The sequence below is a fragment of the Nannospalax galili genome, unplaced genomic scaffold (assembly GCF_000622305.1).
Source record: "Nannospalax galili isolate Female #2095 unplaced genomic scaffold, S.galili_v1.0 scaffold429, whole genome shotgun sequence".
NCBI classification, from domain to species: domain Eukaryota; kingdom Metazoa; phylum Chordata; class Mammalia; order Rodentia; family Spalacidae; genus Nannospalax; species Nannospalax galili.
The window spans coordinates 1,154,055-1,176,110 of record NW_008360330.1 but is presented as its reverse complement, the minus strand read 5'-3'; the positions used below and the strand labels follow the sequence as shown (position 1 = coordinate 1,176,110).

The following is a 22,056-nucleotide window of genomic DNA, read 5'->3' as shown; positions in this document are numbered from 1 at the left end:
ATGTACAAAATAATAACATAAGAGAGGTAGTGAAGTACAGACTGGAACCACATGGCCTAGATTTAAAATTTGGCTCTGTACTTATCAGTCAAGTACCCTTTGACAAGGGCTTAACATTCTTTGCTTAAGCTATAAAATTGTGTCAGTAAGAGTATTCATTTTATGCTTTATTGTGATAATTAAATGATAAACATATCAGGCTTCCAAAGAAGCAGGATATAAATGATATCATTAAAAAATTAATGTTAAACAACCTGGTACCTTCAAACAAAAATGGCAAGTTTTAGAGAATCATAAGAAAAAAGATGCAAGAATTATAAGAAAAAAATATGCAAGAGTGCCAAGCTGAAAAAAGGGAGTAGAGGTCACAGATACATGAACAAGAGATGGAAACCCACTGTATGAGTGAGTGTTCACTGCAGCCAAGAATGTATGTGATCAATACCAAGGTCAAAGAAGGGGCTGGTAGAGGGAGCCCATTCTGGATTTAAGATCTTGTGTAACATGCTCAGAGCACTTGGTTCATGTGATCCATCACCAACTCCATGGGGAAGTATGTCTTTGGATCTATATTTTGGCTCAGCTCATCTAGAAGCCTTTGCCTCTTAGCCAAAAGGCCAGATAGTGTCAGTTGTATACCTTCTGACAGGAGCATGCAGTTCAGCTATTATAGGCAGTTTCTGCCTAATACAGCAGTTTTCCTGACAAATGCAGTGATGTACAATGGGCCTTGTTTTTCAAAATATAAAATACTGGATCTTTCTCATTTCCTTTTATATATAATCCCATGTGCCCACTCTAACACTTCACTTTATTATACCAAGTCCTGGACTAATTTAAAAGTCATTAGGGCTAGGGAGGTAGCTCAGTTGGTAAAGTGCTTGCCATGTAATCATAAGGACCTGAGTGCAATCTCCAGAACCCATGTAAAAAAAATGGTAAGGTGGTACCCATTTGTAATCCCAGGGGAGATGGAGGGATATAGATTCCTAAGGCTGCTGGTTAGCCAGGCCAACCTAATTGGTGAACTCTAGGCCAATAAGATAACCTTTCTCAAAAGACAAGGTGGATAGTTCCTGAGGAATGATACCTGAGGTTGTCCTCTGGCTTCTATTTGCATGTACACACACATGCACACACATGTACCTGCATACACACACACATATACACATACATATATGCTCACGAGAACCAATGACAGTCATTAAAGGTTGGATCATGTAGTCCAGGCTATCCTTAAGCTCACTATGTAGCCAAGGATAACCTTTAACCTGCCTCTACTTCCCAAGTGCTAGGATTACAGGCATGTACTGCTCCTGGTTTATGCAGTGTTGGATCCAGTTAAGGCTTCATCTCTACCAACTGAGCTATGTCTCCAGCCCCCATTTTCACTTTTTATTTTACTTTTCTATAGAAATAAACTCAGAACACCACTCAGTACTACATATGAAGATTTTACTGGTTATTTCCCTAAGTATTTTCAGAGACAGCTACTCTTAATCTCAGCCAAAAGGCCAAGAAGCATTTTTTTTTCAGAGAAAATTAAAAGTCCAATGTTCTTCATATTTTACAAACAAGATTTGTTGACAGAATAAATATAAACAGATAGCAGACAGACTTCCTTCACATATCTCCTGTGGTAGATGTTAGCTTAAGCATAAAATTTAAGGGTGTCAGGATAGAACTGTGACCTTGAGGAGTTTGCAACAAGACAAATGAACTCAAAACCATTACAGGAATAATTAAATGCTAACTTTTTTGTACACTTCTTTGTGAAAAGCTTCTTGCCTACAGAATCCTCGGGTAATCTGCACAGCAATCCTCTTTTACAGGTTATCATTTCCATTTTACAGAAGAGAAAACTGAGATGTGAGTGTAAGAGACTTGCCAGAGCTGATAAGAAGGAAAACCAAGACTTGAATTCCACTAACATGGCCTCAGAAAACGACATTCTTAACCGACTAGCGGTAGTCTAATGGAAGAACTTTTTCTTCTGAGGGCAATATCTACTTGTAGACTTTTAAAATAACGGCTATCCTATAATTGAGTAAAATATTTTGGGAGAAAAAATTTTATTCTAGTGATTTCAGAAGATAAAATAAATCCCTCTTCCCTATTCAGTATTCAAACCATGTTCTTGTTTAAAATATTTATCCTATTACAATGCACTATAGGTTTTCTTCTTGCACTGGACATTGGGCTAAGACATTTGTTTGCACAATTCATTCCCTCTCTATTAGGAAAAGAAAGGAATGACGGAGGTTGAATTTGTGTAAAGCATATGTACTTAAGGAAGTTAAGGCAGTAAGATCATACTAGTACAGGGTATATAAGGTAAATTAGAACTTTTAGCAAGCTAACATGCCTAGCAGCAGAAATTCTTTGCCAAACAAGTGGGCTGATAGAAGTCGGGGTAGAGCTGTGAAAAAAGAAGGAACCTTTAGATAATCTGAGAGTTTAAGAGAAAACGGGAGAACTTGCCTATGCTGACAAAAATAGGAGAATGCCATGTGTTAGCAGATGTTGGGGGTACAGCGTAGAGCTGCCAAGTAAGACTCACACTCACATGAAGGGAATGCGTTCAGAGAAATCAAGAAGTCTGCACTGAAACTGACTATGAAAGGAAGTGGTTATGGACAAATCTATATGTTGAAGCCCTAACTTTCCCAGTGCATCTGAATACATTTGAAGATAAAACCTTTAAAGAGAAATTAAATTAAAACAAAATGTCAGTTAAGTTGTGCCCTACTCTAAGTTGACTTATGTGGCCTTATAAAAGAGGTTAGGACATAGAACACACAGATCATGTGAGGACAGGTGGCCGCTGTGTGCCAAAGAAAGAGTTCTCTGGGGGAAAAAAAGCAATTCTAATGACCCCTTGATCTTAGGCTTCTAGTCTCAGGGACTTTGGGAAAACGAATTTCTGTTGCTTGAGACTACCAGTCTAAGTGTCATGTTATCGTCACCGTAGCACTAGCAAATGCATACAGCGGTATGCAACAGCGGTAGCTGATGGGCATGAGAAACTGAGGAAGAGATGGAGAGATGGTAAGAGTGGGGAAGGGAGGAAGGGAGGGGAGATGGAGGAGACAGGGAAAGAGAGAAAAGGGAGGAGGAATGGGGGAGGGAGAGAGAAAGAAAAGTACTATCTTGTCAGGAGAAATTTTGTGAGAAATTTCAGGACAAAAATCTCAAGGACTAGTAGGGAGTAGTGGTCTAAAGTAAGGAATAATAGAGATGAATGCTGTGCCTTAACATGTGTGTGAGAACAAAACGCACAGTGAGCAACAATAAGAAATGTGGTGAGCTTGCGCCACATTGAGTAACAGAAGATTAGCCTAACTAACTGGGCCATTTTTTTATGTGGTTTGTACTCTAAGAGTCCTTCACAATATAATAATCAACCCCTAACCCCAGCCCAATAAGTATTTGAAAGAGACTAAAGCAAAATGCATATAATCATTTAGGTAGGAAATCTCTTAAGTAATGTGTTGACTTTATCTTGCTATGGCCAAATAAGAAAGATCAGGGAAGAGTTATTCTAGTTTGTGGTTTGGGAAAGGCTAGTCCATCCTTAGCTTGGTTGATCCTTGGTTGCTACAGAGGTGGAACATCATGGCAGCAGGAGCACGGTGGAACACAACTGCTTACCTCATGGCAGCCAGAAATCAGATAGACAGAAGGAGCAGGGGATAAGATACCACTTCCCAAAGCATATCCCTAGTGACCTATTTCCTCCAACTAGGTCCCATCTCCTACTTTCTACCACCTCCCAATAATGTCTTCAGTGAATCAATCAGGGGATTAATCCATTCATTAGGCCAGAACTCTATGATCTGTCTTTGGAAACCACTTACAGACATATTCAGAGGTATGCGTTAGTAATCTTCTAGGTAGTTCTCAATCTGACCAAGTTGTCAGTTAAGATTAATCATCACAGCTAGAAGAGAAAAGTAAAGGGTAAATATTCTAGATGAAAGAAATGGGTCTCTCTCCCATGATGGTGGCAATACAAAGTTCCCAAGCCAGAGGACTTTCTAGTGAGAAAAGATTGCTACTTTACTTAATCATGGCCATTAGTTACAGCAAGAAATAGAGCTTTTCCCTTAGTAGTTTGTTTGCCTTTAAGTGGAACTTCATATAGCATAATGAACAACTAGAGATATATGAATAATACTTATTTTTTCATTCTCTTCCTTGGGTTGTAATGCTCATTTATCTATTGTTTCTAACATTTCAAATATGAAAAAAAAATGCACAGGTGAGATGGGAAAGAGAGGAGGAGAAAGGGCATAATAGTAAAATAAGTAGCTTCTTCAGAGTACTAGGTTTAGATTACTTGTCAGGTAACCACTAAATGGATTGAAGGCCCAGAGAATTGAGACAGCAAATAACAGCTAAATAAATATATGTGTTTAATGCTTTACAGAATAGAGCTACTTGTATCTGAAACAGTTGTGGCTATGTTTAGAATATAGATAGTCCCCAATTTAGGATTATTAAATTTAAAAGATTTTTCTTCGATTGTACTGCATTCAGTAGAAATCATACTTACAATTTAAAATTTTGACCTTCACACAGGTGAGTGGGATATGTTAAATTCTCATGAAATAGTTCCCAGCTAGCCACACAATCAAAGGGCAAACAAGTAATATTCTACAGTGTCTGTGTTGCTAAGCTATGATGTTTGTTTTGGTAGACTAGGTTTACCAAATACATCTTGTTTTTTTTTTTTGTTTGTTTTTTTTTGTTTTTTGTCTTTTTGAGACAGGGTCTCCCTGTAGCCCCAGCTGTCCTGGAATTCACTATGTAGACCAGGCTGGCCTCAAACTCACAGAGATCCGCCTGCCAAAGGCGTGCGCCACCACGCCCAGCTAAATACATCTTTTTTACTTAATGATATATGAAAATTTATGATGGGCTTATCTAGGTATACCTCATCTTAAGCTGAGGAGCATCTTAACTCCCAGGATCCAAAGGCCCTGCCTTCCTAAACTAACATTTAATTTCATTTTTATTTCTACCTAAAAGAACAAAATTACATGAATTCCAACAGGCAAACAACAAGAGAAGAATATTATATTTATTTTCTCATAGAAATCAGATTCCCAAACACAAATTACTGAGCACACCTAAAATACCTTAATATGAAGTAAAATACAAAAAAAATACATAAACTCAAACAAATGAGAATCTCACTATAAATAGCTTATGGGGAGGTTATCTGTTACTGTGGTCTTCAGTGTTAAAGACAAGGTGTAATTTTATTCTCCAATAGGAATAACATAAATCATAACAACTGGCTTAAAGATAATTGGTAAAATACTTCAGAATGGTATATGAAAACTCCCATTTAAAGTACAACCACTAATCTTACTAAGTCTTTAGAAAACTGCTAGGAATGAATAAGGTATGGGGAGAAAAGTGTTTAAAGCCAGAGAAACTGCTAGATGAGAAAGCAATTCTGGTGTTACAGTTTATCATTAATTATAGACAGGAAGCATAAAGTACCAATCTGGATTTGTACATAAAGGCATAAAGCTATATACTATTTTTTTCTAATAAAAGAGACATCCATATAAAAATCAAGTATTGCATCCATTTATCTTATTTTCCTGTGGGGAAAGAGAGTTTAATGATTTATATGTGGAATAATTCGTGATATGATACACAGCTTACCCATCAAGGTAATTTTTAAATGTCCACATGGTTTTCTTTTTAATGAACTACTAAAGCAACTGACAGAACTAGGTACAAGGGTAGAAACAGAAGAGCAGAAGCAAACAAAGGAGACCACATGTTATAACTACACAGGAGTAGCATAAAGTATGAACTTTCTAAGTGTGGAAGATGCCTAGTGCCTGGGCATCTGGAACTATGGCCTGCCTTCTCCATCTGTGAGCAACTGTTTCAGAGAACATCCAGCACTTACTTGTTCCTTGGGAGGAAACAAAACAAGCCCCAGATCTGAGGTGCGCTGAGGATTAGGATGTCATTTGAAGTCTCAAAATAGGAAAAAGGGGAAAATTTTTGGTAAACTGCTTTGTTACCAGTTGTTAATGATCACATCTCTGTATCTAGCAATGGACATTTCTTTAGCAAAGGATTATGGCATTTTAAACCAAATGTCCCAAGTATGGTTGTCAATGTCATAGAGAGGTAGGGAACATAGGGAAGGAAGATACAGTAGCAGGTAACGATAAATAGCAAACAGAATGAGGAAATAAGAAGTAAACTGATTTAAATATTAATGGTCTTTATAGTTTCCCTCTAGAATAAAATTTATTTTCAAATGAGTTAAAAATCCATAGTTAAAATATGGATGGGTTCTTAAAGGGAAAAATAGCTAAAGGAATTTACCAATAACCCATTAAAATAATGTTTTGTAAAGGGTAAGATCAAACTGTATTTATCCATTCTGGGAGAATAGAAAATAAGTACATAAGTAATTGAGCTAGAACACAGCCTAGAATTTTCTGAGGCAATCTATCACCAGGGTAACCTCTTGTCACGGGTAGTTACCTTTTCAGCACAGAATAGGAAAACAATTTTGATATATGAGCAACAGGCCAGGTTAGGATTTTCCATTAGCCATAAGGGAACCTCTTCATTTCCCCTACACTCCTTTGCCTCTGTCATCTGTGTTTATTCTTCCCAATGCACTTCAAAGTTTGATCAACATAAAACAGAAGCAATGGTGGCCCTGATGTTCCAACAAAGAGAAGCATTACATAGCGACTGACCATCAGTGCCAAAATAGCAACTGGCATGGTTTTGCTAATAGTTAACTTGAACTGATAACTAAATACTTTGAGGATGGTATCAGAAAACCACCTTGAAGAATTTTGGGGAAAGGCAGGGTATGGTGGTGCATTTAATCCTGGCACTTGGGAAGCAGAGGTAGGCAGATCTCGAGATCAAGGCCAGCTTGGTCTGCATAGTTAGTTCCAGGCCATGAGCTGGGGCTACAGGGAGACCCTGTGTCCAAAAAAAAAGGGTTTTTTGGGAAAAACGTTTTGCCTTGGGGACTACAAACAAGTCATTGAATCTCCTCCTCCTTTTGCAGTCACTTAGTCCCATCTGTCTTTACTTCCTTTTTAAAATGAGACTCCATTTCCACCATGTCAACCACTCTCCTGTTACCAGCCTCTTCCTGTGTCATGGGTGTGCCAGAGGCAGCAGCTACCAGTGGGAGAAGAATGACTGTATTTGGAATGAAGAGGCTGTTTAGTTGTTGGTAGCTTAACATCAGTCTGAGGGAGTGTTTATCCCATGGAAACTGGCAAGAGCTGAAAACCACGGATACTTCCTTTTCTCCTCCCCTTACCCTTACTAACAAGTCACTGTCCTTCATTTGCCTTATGCTGGCAAGCTCAGTTCAGGCTAAAAAAACTGTCTCCTTTCTCCAAATGTACACTGGGACAGCTGAATGTTTCTAGAGAAACTCACAAAACATTTCAGATTTTTTTGTCACTACAAACTCATAATCTCTAATAATATAGTCCAGCAATCCTTTTGTGTTATTCTACAATGTCTATCTAAACACTTTTCCATGTTCTCCAGACCTCTTACTCTACTACATTCCCTTCAGTTTAGGTCCTACTTAACAGAAATAATACAGAACTTCTAATGGAATACCTTCAGTTTCCTCCTTGCTAAACTGTACATTCACATTTACTCATCCATTCCTTGCTTACTTTCTCCCATTATAATGGAAGAAAGAGCCATTCTTATGAGATGAATCTGTTTCCTCAGAGGTCCTTTACTGTTGATAGCTTTCTTTTTCTTCCTTGAATTTGCAACTTTTCCCTCTTTGTGGGTCTCTACTTTGTTGGCAGGTAGAGATGTACTGGTCCCTGGATATCCTAATGTGACTCCCTAAGCTACAGCCATATTGGCCCTCTCAGTTTCTAAAGGTTATTATACTTTCCCTTCCACAGACCTTTTATACTATCCTCCCACTCTGGAATGCTTTATCACCTCAGTTCCAGAGAGCTTATGCTAAATTATTGAGTTAAAATCAGGTTTTTTTAAAAAAAATTTGATTTCATATATCTTTGTTTTTTAAAAAAATTTATTTATTATTACTATTATTTTATGTGTATGTGTATTGCCTGCATGTATGTAAGTGCACCCATGTCATACAATGACCCCAGAGGACAGAAGAGGATGTTGGATCCTCTGGAACTGGAGTTACTAGCTGGAATGAAGAGGCTGGTCTTCTACAAGAACAGCCAGTGCTTTTAACCTCTTAGTCATCTCTGCAGCCCCATATATCCTTGTTTTTATTCTTCTGAACATTAATCTTACTTATAAATATAGTTTTGTGTTGCTTTTGAGACAGGGACGCATGTATCACAGGTTAGCGCAGAAACCACTATGGAGTGACGGTGACCTTTCACTGAACTTCCTGCATTCATATCCTTAGTGCTGGGATTATAGACATGCACTACCACACCTGGTTTATGCTGGAAAAAGTGGGTCACTGGAGGTAAGCCTTGAAGCTTTAAAGTGTGGCCCCACTTCCTGTTCTCCCTCTGCTTCCTGTGTGTGGATACAATGTGGTCATTCAGCCTCCTGCTCCTGCCACCACACCTTTCCTACTACACTGCATTCCCGCCATGATGGACTGCATCCCTCTGGAATTTTAAGATAAAATAAACCCTTTCTCCTTTAAGTTCCTCTTGTCAGGTATTTCATCACAGCAATGAAAAAGTGCTAAAACACTTGACAAGCATTCTATCAAGTAAGCCATATCCCTAATCCCACATCAACAATGGAGCCTCTACACATCCTGTACATCTAAGGCTCACAAAATATGGTGGAACAAGGAGTAGAAAGAATACTAATGCCTTGCTCAACTCTCATCAAGGAAGCTTCCCCATGCAAAGAGAGTAATGAACATAGAAGGCATAGCTAAGACAGTCTCATTACACTATAAACTCCATGAGTTCAGAGAGCATATCTGCTTTTGTTTAATCTCATGTTCTCTGGGTTTAGCAAAGTACCTGCCTTAGTGCAGATGCTTAGTAAAGAAATTATGATTCACTAACTTTGGGTTTTTGTGTTTGTTTTTGTTTTGTTTTCTGTTTGTTTTGGTTTTTGGTGTTTGGAGACAGGGGCTCCATTCAGCTCCAGATGGCCTGGAACTCACTATGTAAATCAAGCTTTTCTTGATTTCACATCGATCTGCCTGCCTTTGCTTCTTGCATACTAGGATTAAAGGCATGTGCCACAGCTCTCATTAAGTATGTTTTTTTTTTAATTTTTTTAAAAATAGTTTTTATTTATTATTTTTATTTTTTTATGTTTATATATTTTTTTTAATTATTTAATAACCCAGAGCAAAGATGCTTCTCTTTCAAAATTAGCTGTAATTTTTGAGGTTCACAGTTAAATTAATACAGTTATACAATATTGAACTCAGTATAACCCTTATAAGACATAAAATTGAATGAGGTTTTACTTTTTTTTTTTAATTACAACATAGAATAAGTAGATTTAATGAATGTTTATAGCATATTTCATCCAACAGCTGTGGAATATACATTCTTTTCAGCAGTCCATATTTTAAGTATGTTTTAAACATTTAAAGATCCATCTCTTCTACTCTCTACAAATCCACTGTAACCACATGTGTACTTAGCTTTCTCTTGTACTTAGTCTTTGACTTGCTAGCTATCTCTTCCATCTCCTGTCATAGTCATATAACATTTTAGAAAAACTGTCTCATCTTCACTCCTGCATTTATTTACTTCCTATTTCTTTTTAATCTCTGGCTCTTATACTTCACTCTACTGAATCTGCTCTCTGATAAAGGCCATCCCTTAGTATACCTCTTGATCATTAAGTATTGCGCAAAGGCCACTTTCCACTCCTTAGTCCCTTATCTGAGTTTTTCCTGTCTTCTTACTTTCACCAGCTTCGATTTGTTGGCTCATTTTTTCGAATGTCAATGCATCAATCTGCAACCTTTCTCTCTGATCATTTTGTATGCTCTTCTATGAGAATTCACCTGCTCCCATGGTTTTAAAATCTTCCAAATATCTACTTCATTTCTTTTTCTTTTCTTTCTTTTTTTTTTTTAGAATTTCATACATGAGTATTGTATTTGGATCATTTCCATCTTTTCAGTCCCCCCAACCCACCAACTCTCCTGTGCCACCCCCACTTGCCCTCAATCTCTTGTCCTCTCCTTTGATTATCATTACACACATACACACTGCACTGAGTCCATTTAGTGGTTCTCCTGTATACATGTGTTAAGGGCTGACCTCTTGGGATTAGATAACCTATCAGGATGCCTTTGATTTTTTTTTCATATTTATTATTTTTATTTTATGTGTGTGTGTGTATTGCCTGCATGTAGGTAAGTGCACCCGTGTTGTGCAATGCCCATGGAGGACAGAAGAGGCTGTCAGATCCCCTGGAACTGGAGTTATGGACAGCTGTTAGCTGCCACGTGGGTGCTGGGATTCAAACCCAGGTCTTCTGCAAGAACAACCAGTGTTCTTAACTGCTGAGCCATCTCTCCAGCCCATGCCTTTGATTTTTTAAACAGTTGATTAATCAAATATCTGCTTTTAGCTCAGCTCTTATTTCAATACCCACCTGGCTACTGGACTTTGCAGTTTACTTGGATATTAGTTTGTGGATATGAACCACAATCTTAAGACATCCTTAACTTATCATCATCTACCTATGTAATTTGTTCTCTTTTGTTTCCTTTCTCAGCGTGATTATTATGAAGTTCTCTATGTAGGAATGCTGAATATCATTACTGGCTCTCTTCCTCTGCTGCAGTGGTCATTTAATCACTGAGATCTGCTGATTCTATCTCTTTCTATCTCTCTCCAGCCCATAACAATGTGGTTATTCCTCATTTGACTACTGCAACAGTACCTGAAAAGTTCTATCACCAACATCCAGTATAACATCTTTCAATTCAGTCTCAACACAGTGGCTAGAATGATATTTCTAAAACATAAACCTGGTCATTTCTGTCTCCTTTTCAAAACCTCTCAATGCTTACCAGTACCCTCAAGGTAAAATCCAGATTGCTTCCTATGGCTCCTGCTTACAGTGCCAGTTTTTGAATACCCTCATCCCCATACACTGGCCCTTCTCCCACCTTAATCTCTGATCATGACCTACTATTAAGTCTTGGATAACTACACATTTTCTCACCTATGGGGTTCTGAAACAAATGCCCTTTCCCTTAATATTCACACGCCACACACTTCCAAGTATTTGCTGCCTTCTTACTTCATCAGTTTCCATTCCTCAGCTTGTTTTTTTTTTTTTTTTTTTTAATGTCAATGCATCAACCTTTCCTTTTGAATTCTGCCTGGTTCCACTCCTTTAATCCTCCAGGCCTCATTTTAATCCCTATTTCCTCAGGGTTTTTGGTATAGTTCCTGGTGCAAAATAGGACCCAATAACTCATCTTCTTCCTCTAAGGTTAATGTTTTTAGGTTAATAACACTTTTTGCATTTTATTATTTATTTATTTACTTATTTTTTGAGACAAGATGTCACTATAGCTAAAGCTGGCCTCAAAACTTGTGGGAATCCTTCTGCCTCAGCCTCCTGAGTGTTACAGTTAATCCATGTGTCGCCATGCCCAGCTGTCCTTTGCAGCTGAAATTTTGTTAAAATTATTTACTAATAAAATATAAACTAAATAGGGTCAGAGCTACTTCTTTCATTTTCACTTCACCTCTACCTCCTAATCAACAACTCCACAATCATGCAACAAATTATAATGATGTCCTGTCAGTGCTACTCTAAATAGTTAAGAAAAGGCCACAAGTCATTCAAAAAAGAATCTGAAAAATTCTACTGAAGCACTGTTAAATTGTTGTTTTCCACTTAAAAAATTATTTATTTTTATTTTATGTATATGAATGTTTTGCCTACATGAATATAGGTGTACCAAGTGCATGAAGTGCCCACCAGGGAGGCCAGGAGAGGGAGTCCAATGCCATGGAACTAGAGTTTACTGATGGTTGTTAACTGCCATGTGAGTGCTGGGAAACCTGGCCCTCTACAAGTAGTGTTCTTAACCACTAAGCCATCTCTCCAGTCCCATGTTTAAATTATTTTAAAACTCTGATTATTAAAACTTCCTAAAAACATATTTACCTGGTCACATCACATAACTCAGTCTAGCCTCAGGTAATACTTTAGGAATACCCTACTGAGATCATATTTTGACTTGCCTTCAAATGTTTTATGCTTATATCTATGACCCCAGATCCCATGTTTCTGACTGACAACTATTAACTACTTCCCCTAAGGAATTTTATAAATTATATTGGGGAGAAAAATCTTCCCCTATAGGTTTCATTTTTTAATTTATTTTTTTATTTTTTAGAAGAAGCATTTCATTACAGCTTCAACATACTCAATAACAATTTCCAGAGCAAAGATACATCTCTTTCAAAAGTGGCTACAAAATTTTTAGGTTCAAAGTTGAATCAATACAGTTATATAATATTAAATTCAGTATAAGCCCTGTTTGACATAAAATTGAATGAGGTTTTAACCAAAAAGATCTCCATTTTAAAGAAGATCTCCATTTCATTTTAAAATATGCTGTTTCCTACATTTTTAATGCTACTAATGCTTATATGTTTGCACATGTGTCTTTAATCTCTATGTATCTGATTATTTCTAGTCACAGTTGGTTACACTTGGATCCTTGGCACCTGAGTATGGATATAAAGTCATCAGGTAGATTTCAATGGTAATGTTTATCACCTCTACTAATTAACATGATGTAAATTTTTATGCTTCCTCCTTAAATACAAATCATTTAAAAAAAATTAGTTTTTCCATTCACAATCTCTTGCCAGTGCTACTCAATTTCCTTTGAAAACCCTTATAGTTCTACCTTACCTATATATCTAATAATTCCCTACCTTTTTATTTCATTTTTTCTTTTTGTTTTGTTTCAGACAGAGTTTCACTATGTAGCCCTGCCTGACTTTGAAGTCACAGAATCTGCTTGCTTCTGCCTCCAGAGTGCTGGGATTAAAAGCATGTATCACCAGGCCTAGTTTACCTTTTCATTATGAAACCGGATGTTTTATTTTAGCAGTTGCAACAGCATTGCCCCAGTTAATCCTACTTCTCTGGCATCTCTGGACAATTGGTGGCTGAAATCTACTTTCAGGTTCCTATAAAATTTAGTTAGTTGTCCCCAACATCTGGAATACACTTTCAAATATGGTTTGGGCTTAGATATACGGGTTCAGTCAAATAATTGCTGCCCCCTCAAGCCCCTGCCCCCGTCGTTCTGTCTCCTCTCCTTCCCCCTCTTTTTTTCTCTCCCCTTCTCTCTCCCTCTCCCTCATCTCCTCTCCTCCCTCCATGTCTCTTGTTACTTTTTGAGACATTCTGTAGGTTGGGCTGGCTTTGAACTTGAATCAAATCAATCTCCCTGTTTCAATATCTGCAGTGTTGGCATTATAGTTAGAAGCTACCAGGTTCAGCTCAAATAATCGGTCTTGAAGGCTTTGACAAGTGTGCATTTAAGGATGAAGATCTCAGAGGTTTTTGTTTTGTTTTGTTTTTTAACATACTTACAAAATAAGCTTTTAAAATATAAGGTTCATTTGAAAGACTTGTTTTGTTTTGTTTTGATTTTTGTTTTCCTATTCATTTATTTACTTTCAGCATTGAATTGGGCTTTGGGGCATTTATAATTTATTTTAAAATAGGTTAGAATTTAAAATCAAAAGTGTTATACAAAAAGTGTTACAGTGGGAATAGTACCTAAAAGAACTCTATGTCAATTACTTATTAAACTCCTATAATTGTATCTTAAGTAATGAGCTCACTAAATTAATGGAAACATTTATGCTTTAGTTGCTCAGCTCGACATCTAAAATGAACGTGGCTTTTTCTTTCATGGCTACATTTAATACATAATGAAAATTTCAAGCCCCACTCAGGTTTCCATCACCTTCACCTCCATTTCTTCTCCCAGTTCAGTTGCTCACTATCTACCCACGGGATTACTTCAAGTTCTCTTGTTCTACTTCTCGTACCCACTCTTTAAAATTTTTTTAAAAATTTCTTCATTTTTATTTATGTGTATGAGTGTTTTGCCTGCATGTACATAAGTGCACCTGTGTCGTACAATGCCCATAGAGGTCAGATGAGAGCGATGGATTTCCTTGAACTGGAGTTACAGATGGCTGTTAGCCACCATATGGGTGGGAGGAACTGAACCTGGGTCCTCTGCAAGAGCAGTCAGTGCTCTTAACCACTGAGCATCTCTCCAGTCTTATCTCTTAATCATTCTTAATAGTATAGCTGATGTGATCCTCTAAGAACCCCCAGATCATATCACTTTTCCCTGCAAGGGCTCCCCCTTCAAAGTAAAGGCTAAATCCTTATAACAACTGACAGCTTCTGGCTCCTGGTGGGAGCTCAAATGTCTACTAATCTGATTTCATTTACTTCTTTCCAATTCTATTGGCCTACGTGCCATTCGTTAAACTCACATGGCCTGAGGTGGTCTCAGAACCTTTGAACTGGCTGTTGCCATGCCTGGAATTCTCTGCTAGACATTTCCATGAGTTACTGTTTGGCTCACATTCTCAATGAGGTCTACACTGACTCTAGTGAAATAATCACAACTCCCCATTGCCCTTTTACTTTTTCTACTTCTACTTATCATCTTTTAAGATATCAATAGTTTAATATGCTAATTGTTTATTATCTGTTTTTGTCTGCAAAAATTTAAGGTCCACAGGTTCAATTCCCAGCACCAACATGGCAGCTAACATTAGTTCATAACTCCAGTTCCAGGGGATCTGATGCCCTCTCTGACCTCTGTGGACACTGCATGACATAGGTCCACTTACATATATGTAGGCAATACACTCATATACATAAAATAAAAATAATAAATAAAATAAAATAAATTTAAAGTTTGTCTAAGAAACAAATTTATATTTATATCATGGTCGGGTAAGCATATTCCAGAGGAATAAGAACTAACATTAACAAACCCGTTCTAAATCTTTTAGAAGTATGCTCTCATGTAAATTTTCATTTTTTAAAGAGTTCTCAATTTCAATTTAATAACATTTGTCTGGTTTTATCACATAGACCAATATATTTACAAGCATCTGGCAGATGTGAGATGGCAGTGGACGATCAAGACTCAAACTGTTCCAGGACCTTAGGGAAAGAAAAGCTTTGCTTGGCAGGCTTTTCCTGCTTTGTCCTAAATAATCTTAAAACAGATGGCAAAAGCTAAATACCAAGTCTGCTGTCATGGAAACCACTATCACAGCAGCCCATTCTAGAGCCCCACCTAGAAGATAAATGTTTGTCTCCCTTTTATTACAATCTGTGCTTGTTACCTTCCTACTAAAAGAAGAACTATCTATACTATAGCATGACAAAAAGTCCAAGAGAGACGAGTTCATACACAACATCACCTAAAACACACTCAGAAACCACAGAGACAACTCCACAGAGACAAATGATATCTTCATCACATATAAGTTCATGGATCTTACTTTAATATTGCAGGCCTGCTCCATCAATCTTCTTGCATTTTCCTCTGCCCTGTATCTCTTTGGAAGCTGAACTCTGAAGAACTTCAAAGCACCTTCAAAATCAGCCTGAAGAAGGTCTTCCTTTGAGGTCTGTAAAACAATCACCAAGACACATCACTATATTTTAGCCTGTATGCATTATATCAATAAATTACATCAATAAATTACAAAATGAATGTTGATCTTCCTGAATATACTTTCATAGATAATATCTAATTAGCTCCAAAAACGTTTAGAATACAGTTCTAGTATTTAAACTCTTCAGAACATATTGGTACACACTGAAATAAATTAGATCTTAAAGCAACGTAAGCATTAATTAACAAATCTACATTTCACTTATACTACCTGAAGATTACAATGATGGATCCTGGCAAAGCTTATCAAGCTATACTTCTGAGAAAACAAATCCAAAAAAAAAAAAAGTGAACTATTGGATTAATCTGTGACTTTACTTCGATGAGCATTTTAAAGAGTATTACAAATCTCACTCAAGACACAAACAAAGCAATCAAAGCCCATCAGAGTTACATAATAAATACCTAATGGGAAGATGGCTTTTAAACTAATGACCACAGCAGCTGAAGTGAAGAAAATAAGAAATTGATCCAACACCTAGAGAATGCTATGAAGAAGCAAATGAAGCAAGCCATTCAACTACTGACTTCTTATTTTTGAAAAGTTCTTTGCAAAATTCACTTACTTTAAAAATCACCATTTGGAAATAAGAATACTGTGCATAGGAAGAAAGACTGAAAGGAAACAAAACGTTTCTCTAAGTAAAAAAAAGTCATGGGTTATTTTTCTTTAGATTTTGCTGTTTTTTTTTTCTGGAGCAATGTTTTTGTTTATTTATTTATTTATTTTTTTGCCTTTTTGAGATAGGGTTTCCCTGTAGTCCCAGCTGGCCTGAACTCACTATGTAGACCATGCTGGCCTTGAACTCACAAAGATCCACTTGCCTCTGCCTCCCAAGTACTGGGACTAAAGGCATGTGCCACCATGCCCAGCCTGGAGCTATGTTTTTGTAAGCAACTATAAAACAACTTGTACAAAACCTCTGATACTTACTACAGATTTAGGTAGAATAGAACACAGAAATAAAGTAAAAAAGATATTAAGTGATTTAGCTGAGCAAGACAGCTCAGATCTGTAGTTCCAACACTCTTGAGGCTGAGGCAGGAGGCTCACTATAAGTTTGAGGTCAGCTGGTGTTCTATATTGAGTTCCAGGTGAGCCTGAGCTATAGAATGATACCCATCTCCAAAAAAATGTTTTAAAGACACCATTTAATTGTCAAAAACTTTAGTAATTGAAAACAATGTTCTTTGTTGGGCTGGGAGATGGCTCATAGGGTAGAAGCACCATGAAAACATGAATTCCTGAGTTGGGATCCCCACTATCCAAGAAAAAGCTGGGCATGGTAATGCATGTCTGAAACCCCAGCACTGGCTTGGAGTTCATTGGCCACTTAGCCTTGTCTAAATATATAAAGTGGAAAATGACTGAGAAGACCTCAGAAACTGAGCTCTTGCCTCCCCATGCATAGGTACACATGCACATATCCACCCATACATACGTATATATACACACATATATATACATACATACATACATACGTATATATACACACACACACACACACACACACACACACACACACACACACCCTGTATGCACAATGGTCCTTAGAAATCATAGAATATGACAGTTCAAATGTTATTTTATTTAAATTCAAATGTAAGGCTGATTAACCCTAAATACTGCATTGAAAATACAAAAAACTTCCTGCTTACAAGAGGACCTGAGTTCTTTTCACCACACTCTGGTCCAAGCCACTTCCATCTCTTTGCTTGAGCTGTTTCCCAAAGGTCTCCCCATTTCAATTCTTGCTCCCCTCACTCACTTGTCCTAGCTGGCAGATGGAACTATTTCAGGTCACCTAACTCTTCTGTGTGAGCCCTCTTGTGATCTTCAGTATGCTGAGAATGAAATCCAAACTCTTCAGTGTCCACAGAGCCTTTGATGACCTGAGTTATGGTGTCCCTTAAGTCAGTTCTTTTTGTGGTTTTTAAGCTCCAGGATAATGCCTTCATTCTGTTTTTCTTGTACACACCAAGTTCATTCAAAACTGAAGGCTGCTGTTCCCCTGTCTGGAATATACTCAGGTCCTCACAAGGATAGCAACTTTCTGTGATCCAGATTTGAGTTCAAATGTAAGATCTGAATGAGGCCTTTTCTGCACATTTAAATTCTTTGTGCTCATCTCATCCCATACCAAATCATTTTCCACTTGATATGCTTCTCTTTTCCCTTGAACAAAGTTTCTCTGACCCCTTCACCTGTGTATTTACTATTTTATCCACATCAACAAGAACAATGGGCAGAATACAGGATGCACTCAAAGTCTGTTTCTGAATAAATGAATGAGATCTAGTGTGTTCGTCTTTTGATTTTTGTTTGTTTCATTGTTTTGTTGAGAAAGGGTCTCCCTGTAGCCCCAGCTGGCCTGGAACTCGCTATGTAGACCAGGCTTGTGTCAATCTCACAGAGATCCACCTGCTTCTGCTTTTTGGGTGTCAGGCTTAAAGGTGTGTGCCACAGCCCAGTTTATTGTGTTCTTTTTTGATATATGTAATTTTCATCACTTCTCCTCTGCCCTTTATTTTTTTATTTTATTTATTATTCTTATTTTATGTGTATGAGCATATTTCCTGCATGTATGCAAATGTATCCATGTTGCACAATGCTTGAAGAGGTCAGAAGAGGGTGTCAGATCCCCTAGAACTGGAGTTATGGATGGTTGTTAGCCATCTGGTTGTTAGCTACCATGCGGTTGCTGGAAATCAAACCCAGGTCTTCTACAAGAGCAGTCAGTGCTCTTAACCAATGAGCCATCTCTCCAGTCCCTCCTCTGCCCTTTAAACAGAAACATGAAAAGAGAAGAACATGTCAACTAATATTCCAGGCAGGGTCACAATGGGCTAGGGTTTGGCCACCATAACTTGGCAAATTAGTGGTCAGGAAGTAGAGAGAAGTTAACAGTAACATTAAAAAAACAAAAACAAAAACCCAAACCTTCAGGACATCTCAAATTTGGTTCCTTCCTCATAAATTCTCTCATGTGAGGGCAATCAATGCCAGACAGCATGTTCAGTTATTTTTCAATTCATCTTAAATTAGTAGGAAAAGGTGGTTAGTGGAAAAAAAAACATCTATCTGAAAGTCTCTAATTGAAATAATGGCCAGATTACTGGAGAAAATACAGCTACCAGTTATCTAGAACACTCCATGTCTCTCATCTTCCTTTTTCACTTGTAGTATGGGTTCCCGTGGCTAGCTCTCTAGTAATGGTTTGAAACATTCACAATGGACTGCTTGTAGAAATTATAGGGAAACAGTAATAGGCCTTTCCTGACATTACTCAGAGGTCTATGAAGGCGCTTCTATTTTCAGTGCAACTAATCTCTAGTTACCTAAAAAAAATATGCATCTTTTGCCTATAGGCAGTAACTTGGCTACCTGATTTTCTAAATCTGCTCAAGGCCTAATTTCAAATCTAGCCATTGAACTCATATACATGCAGAAAGAATTGGAATCAAGAGTGAAGAATCCTGCCTCTTTAATGAACACTGGACCTTTAATCAGGTAGGAATAAATGGCCATGCTGACAGAGATGGTTCTTAGAGGTCATGTTTTCTAGAGCAGTGCTGGCTGTGCAGGTCTCCCCGTGAGGGTGGTACTGAAGCTCACCTTTGGCTGAGTCTCTAGACAGCAGAAGTCAAATCACCTAGCAGCTGTCTACTCCAAGACACTGCTGGAGGGCTGGTGAGATGGCTCTGTGTGTGAAGCACTTGCTGTGCAAATGTGACAACCTGAGTTTGAGCCCCAGAATGCACATAAAGGTAGAAGAGAACTGACTTCGCAAAGTCATCCCCTGACCTCCAAATGTGCACCCTGGCATGTGTGTGCCACCCCTGCTCATTTCATTACACATACACAGTAATAATAACAACAACAACAGTAATAATAGACACTATTGGCACTGACTTGTTCAACTCAGTTGAACAAGAAGAAAAAATCTCTATGACAACCACAGAGCAGGGAGGCCCAGAACTGGAAACAAGGAACTGGCAACCTCAGACTCTGGAAGGTACTTGACATATAAAGGTACTCAAATATGGTCACAAAGATTGCAATAAATTTATTCTAATTTCAACTCTGGCTAACTTGTGATATTGTACATTTTTTCCCATTTTGAGAATGAAATACATTAAGGTATAAAAGCATATTTTGTTAATTCCAAAGCAGATATAAGGGTTGACTGGTTAAGTTGCCTCTGTGTTGCTCACACATTCTTGGATATTGGTATTTTTTGTGGTTCAAAATAGTTACCTGCTCTCACTGATATCTTTAGTCCCATAAAGAAAGCAGTCCAGGGGCTAGAGAAATGGCTTAGTGGTTAAGAACACTGGTTGTTTTTGTAGAAGACCCGGGTTCGAATCCCAGCACCCACATGGCAGCTAACAACTGTCTATAACTCCAGTTCCAGGGGATCTGACTCTGCGGGCATTGCACGACACAGGTGCACTTACCTACATGCAGGCAATACATGCATACACATAAAACAATAAATAAAATATTTTAAAAAAGAAATCAGTCTAGGGGTTAGAGAGAAGCTTAGTGGTTAAGAAGCCTGGGTGTGCAAGCATGAGAACTTGAGTTCCAATAGCAGCATCCACATAGAAAGCTGGGTGTAGGGACACACACATCTGCAACTCCAGTGCTGATGGGGGTAGAGATAGGAGGACTAGGGCTTGCTGGCTGCCAGCCTAGCTCCAGGTTCAGTGAGAGAGAATAAGACAAAGAAAGAGAGGAAGACAAGCACACACACCTGCACATACACAAATGATCTTATAAAAAAAAAGCAGTCTAAGTTCTGATAATTCTTGTGGACGTCAATAAAGCTAATTTCATTGTAAATGATAAACAGAATGTCAATAAGCAAAAACCATTTAAAATTTTTGCTTGTTAGTATTCTAGAAGACAACCTATAGTCCTACTTTGAGTCCAATGGGGGTTACCTCCAAGTTCCTATCTTCTGTTTTTTAATTTTTATTTATTTGTATTTTGTGTATTTGTGTTTGCTTGCAAGTATGTAAGTGTACCATGTGCATGCAGTGCCATGGAGGCCAGAAGAGGGGCACCAAATCCCTTGGCATTGGAGTTAAGGAGAGGTGTGAGCTACCATGTAGGTACTGGGACCTGAACTCAAGTCCTCTGCAAGAGCAGCCAGTGCTCTTAACCAATGAACCATCTCTCCAGCCCCCACTTTTTTTTGAGACCAGGTCTCCCCTGTAGCTCCAGCTGGCTTGGAACTCACTATGTAGACCAGGCTGGAGATCTGCCTGCCTCTGTCTCCTGAGTTCTGGGATAAAGGCATGTACCACCATACCCCGTCTTCCAATTTCCTATCTTGAAGGGACCTCTATAATCATCAAATATCAACTAAAATGCCTTTGTAATGCCATAAGTAGATTATAAGCTTATAGGGACAACTCCAATTTCTGGTAACTGTATCTAAGAGGTTTTTCCCTCTACAATCCAGGCATAGATACTTCAGGCTCTGCAAAGATTTGGGTGCCTCCTTAAGAACTTACCAGAAAATGGATTTTGTTTTTGGTATTTTTTGAGCTGAGAATAGAACCAGGGTCTCATTAATACTACTCACATGCCCTACCACTTAGTTATACCTTTAGTCTGCTTTTTGTTTTAAAAGAGTACTTAAAAAGATAATTTATATACATATGCCTACTTGGAAGGTTCATTGTATATTTGTTTTTAGATCACATAGTCCATGGCTCCCAACAAAGAAAGGAAAATTGGTGGGGGTGGGGTGGGGGGTGAGTATGTTTGCCCAGAAGTATTATGCATATGAAGGGCAGAATGTCTTCCTCAATCACCTCTCTACCTTATTTTTCAGACAGGGTTTCTCACTAAAATTGAAGTTTACTATAGCAAATCTGCAGGATCTACAGTCTCTATCCCCCAGTGTTAGGGTACTGGTGCATGCTGCCACACTTGCCTTTTATGTGGGTGCTGGGGATTGGAGCTGAGGTCTTCTTGTTTGCACAGCAAGTGCTTTACCCACTGATCCATCTTCCAAGTTCCAGGAAAAATTTTTTGTAAGTTCAACATATTGGGACTAAGGAGATCAGCAGTTAAGACAACTTGTTTGTTGCTCTTCCAGAGGACCAAGTTCAATTCCTAGCAACCAAGTCAGGTGACTCACAGCTGTCTGTGACTTCAGGTCCTGGAGTATTCAAAGCCTCTGGCCCCCACGGGTACCTGTAATCATGTGTACATACTCCCACCCATAATTAAAAATAAAAACAAATTCCTGGCCAGGTATAGTGGCTCACGCCTTTAATACCAGCACTCCAAAGGCAGAGGGAGGTAAATGTCTGTGAGATTGAGC

The 22,056-nt window shown here is 38.1% G+C and overlaps 1 protein-coding gene across 6 annotated transcripts in view; it reads right to left on the bottom strand.

Annotated features, from left to right (window-relative positions):
* Positions 1 to 22,056, bottom strand: part of Rabgap1l (RAB GTPase activating protein 1 like) — an 848,174-nt gene that overhangs the window by 138,605 nt on the left and 687,513 nt on the right. For all 6 annotated transcript variants that reach the window (XM_008826096.2, XM_029560173.1, XM_017796360.2 and 3 more), the window contains one exon: positions 15,540 to 15,668. In XM_008826096.2, coding sequence (XP_008824318.1) covers positions 15,540 to 15,668 — 129 coding nt within the window. The remainder of the gene's footprint in view (positions 1 to 15,539; positions 15,669 to 22,056) is intronic.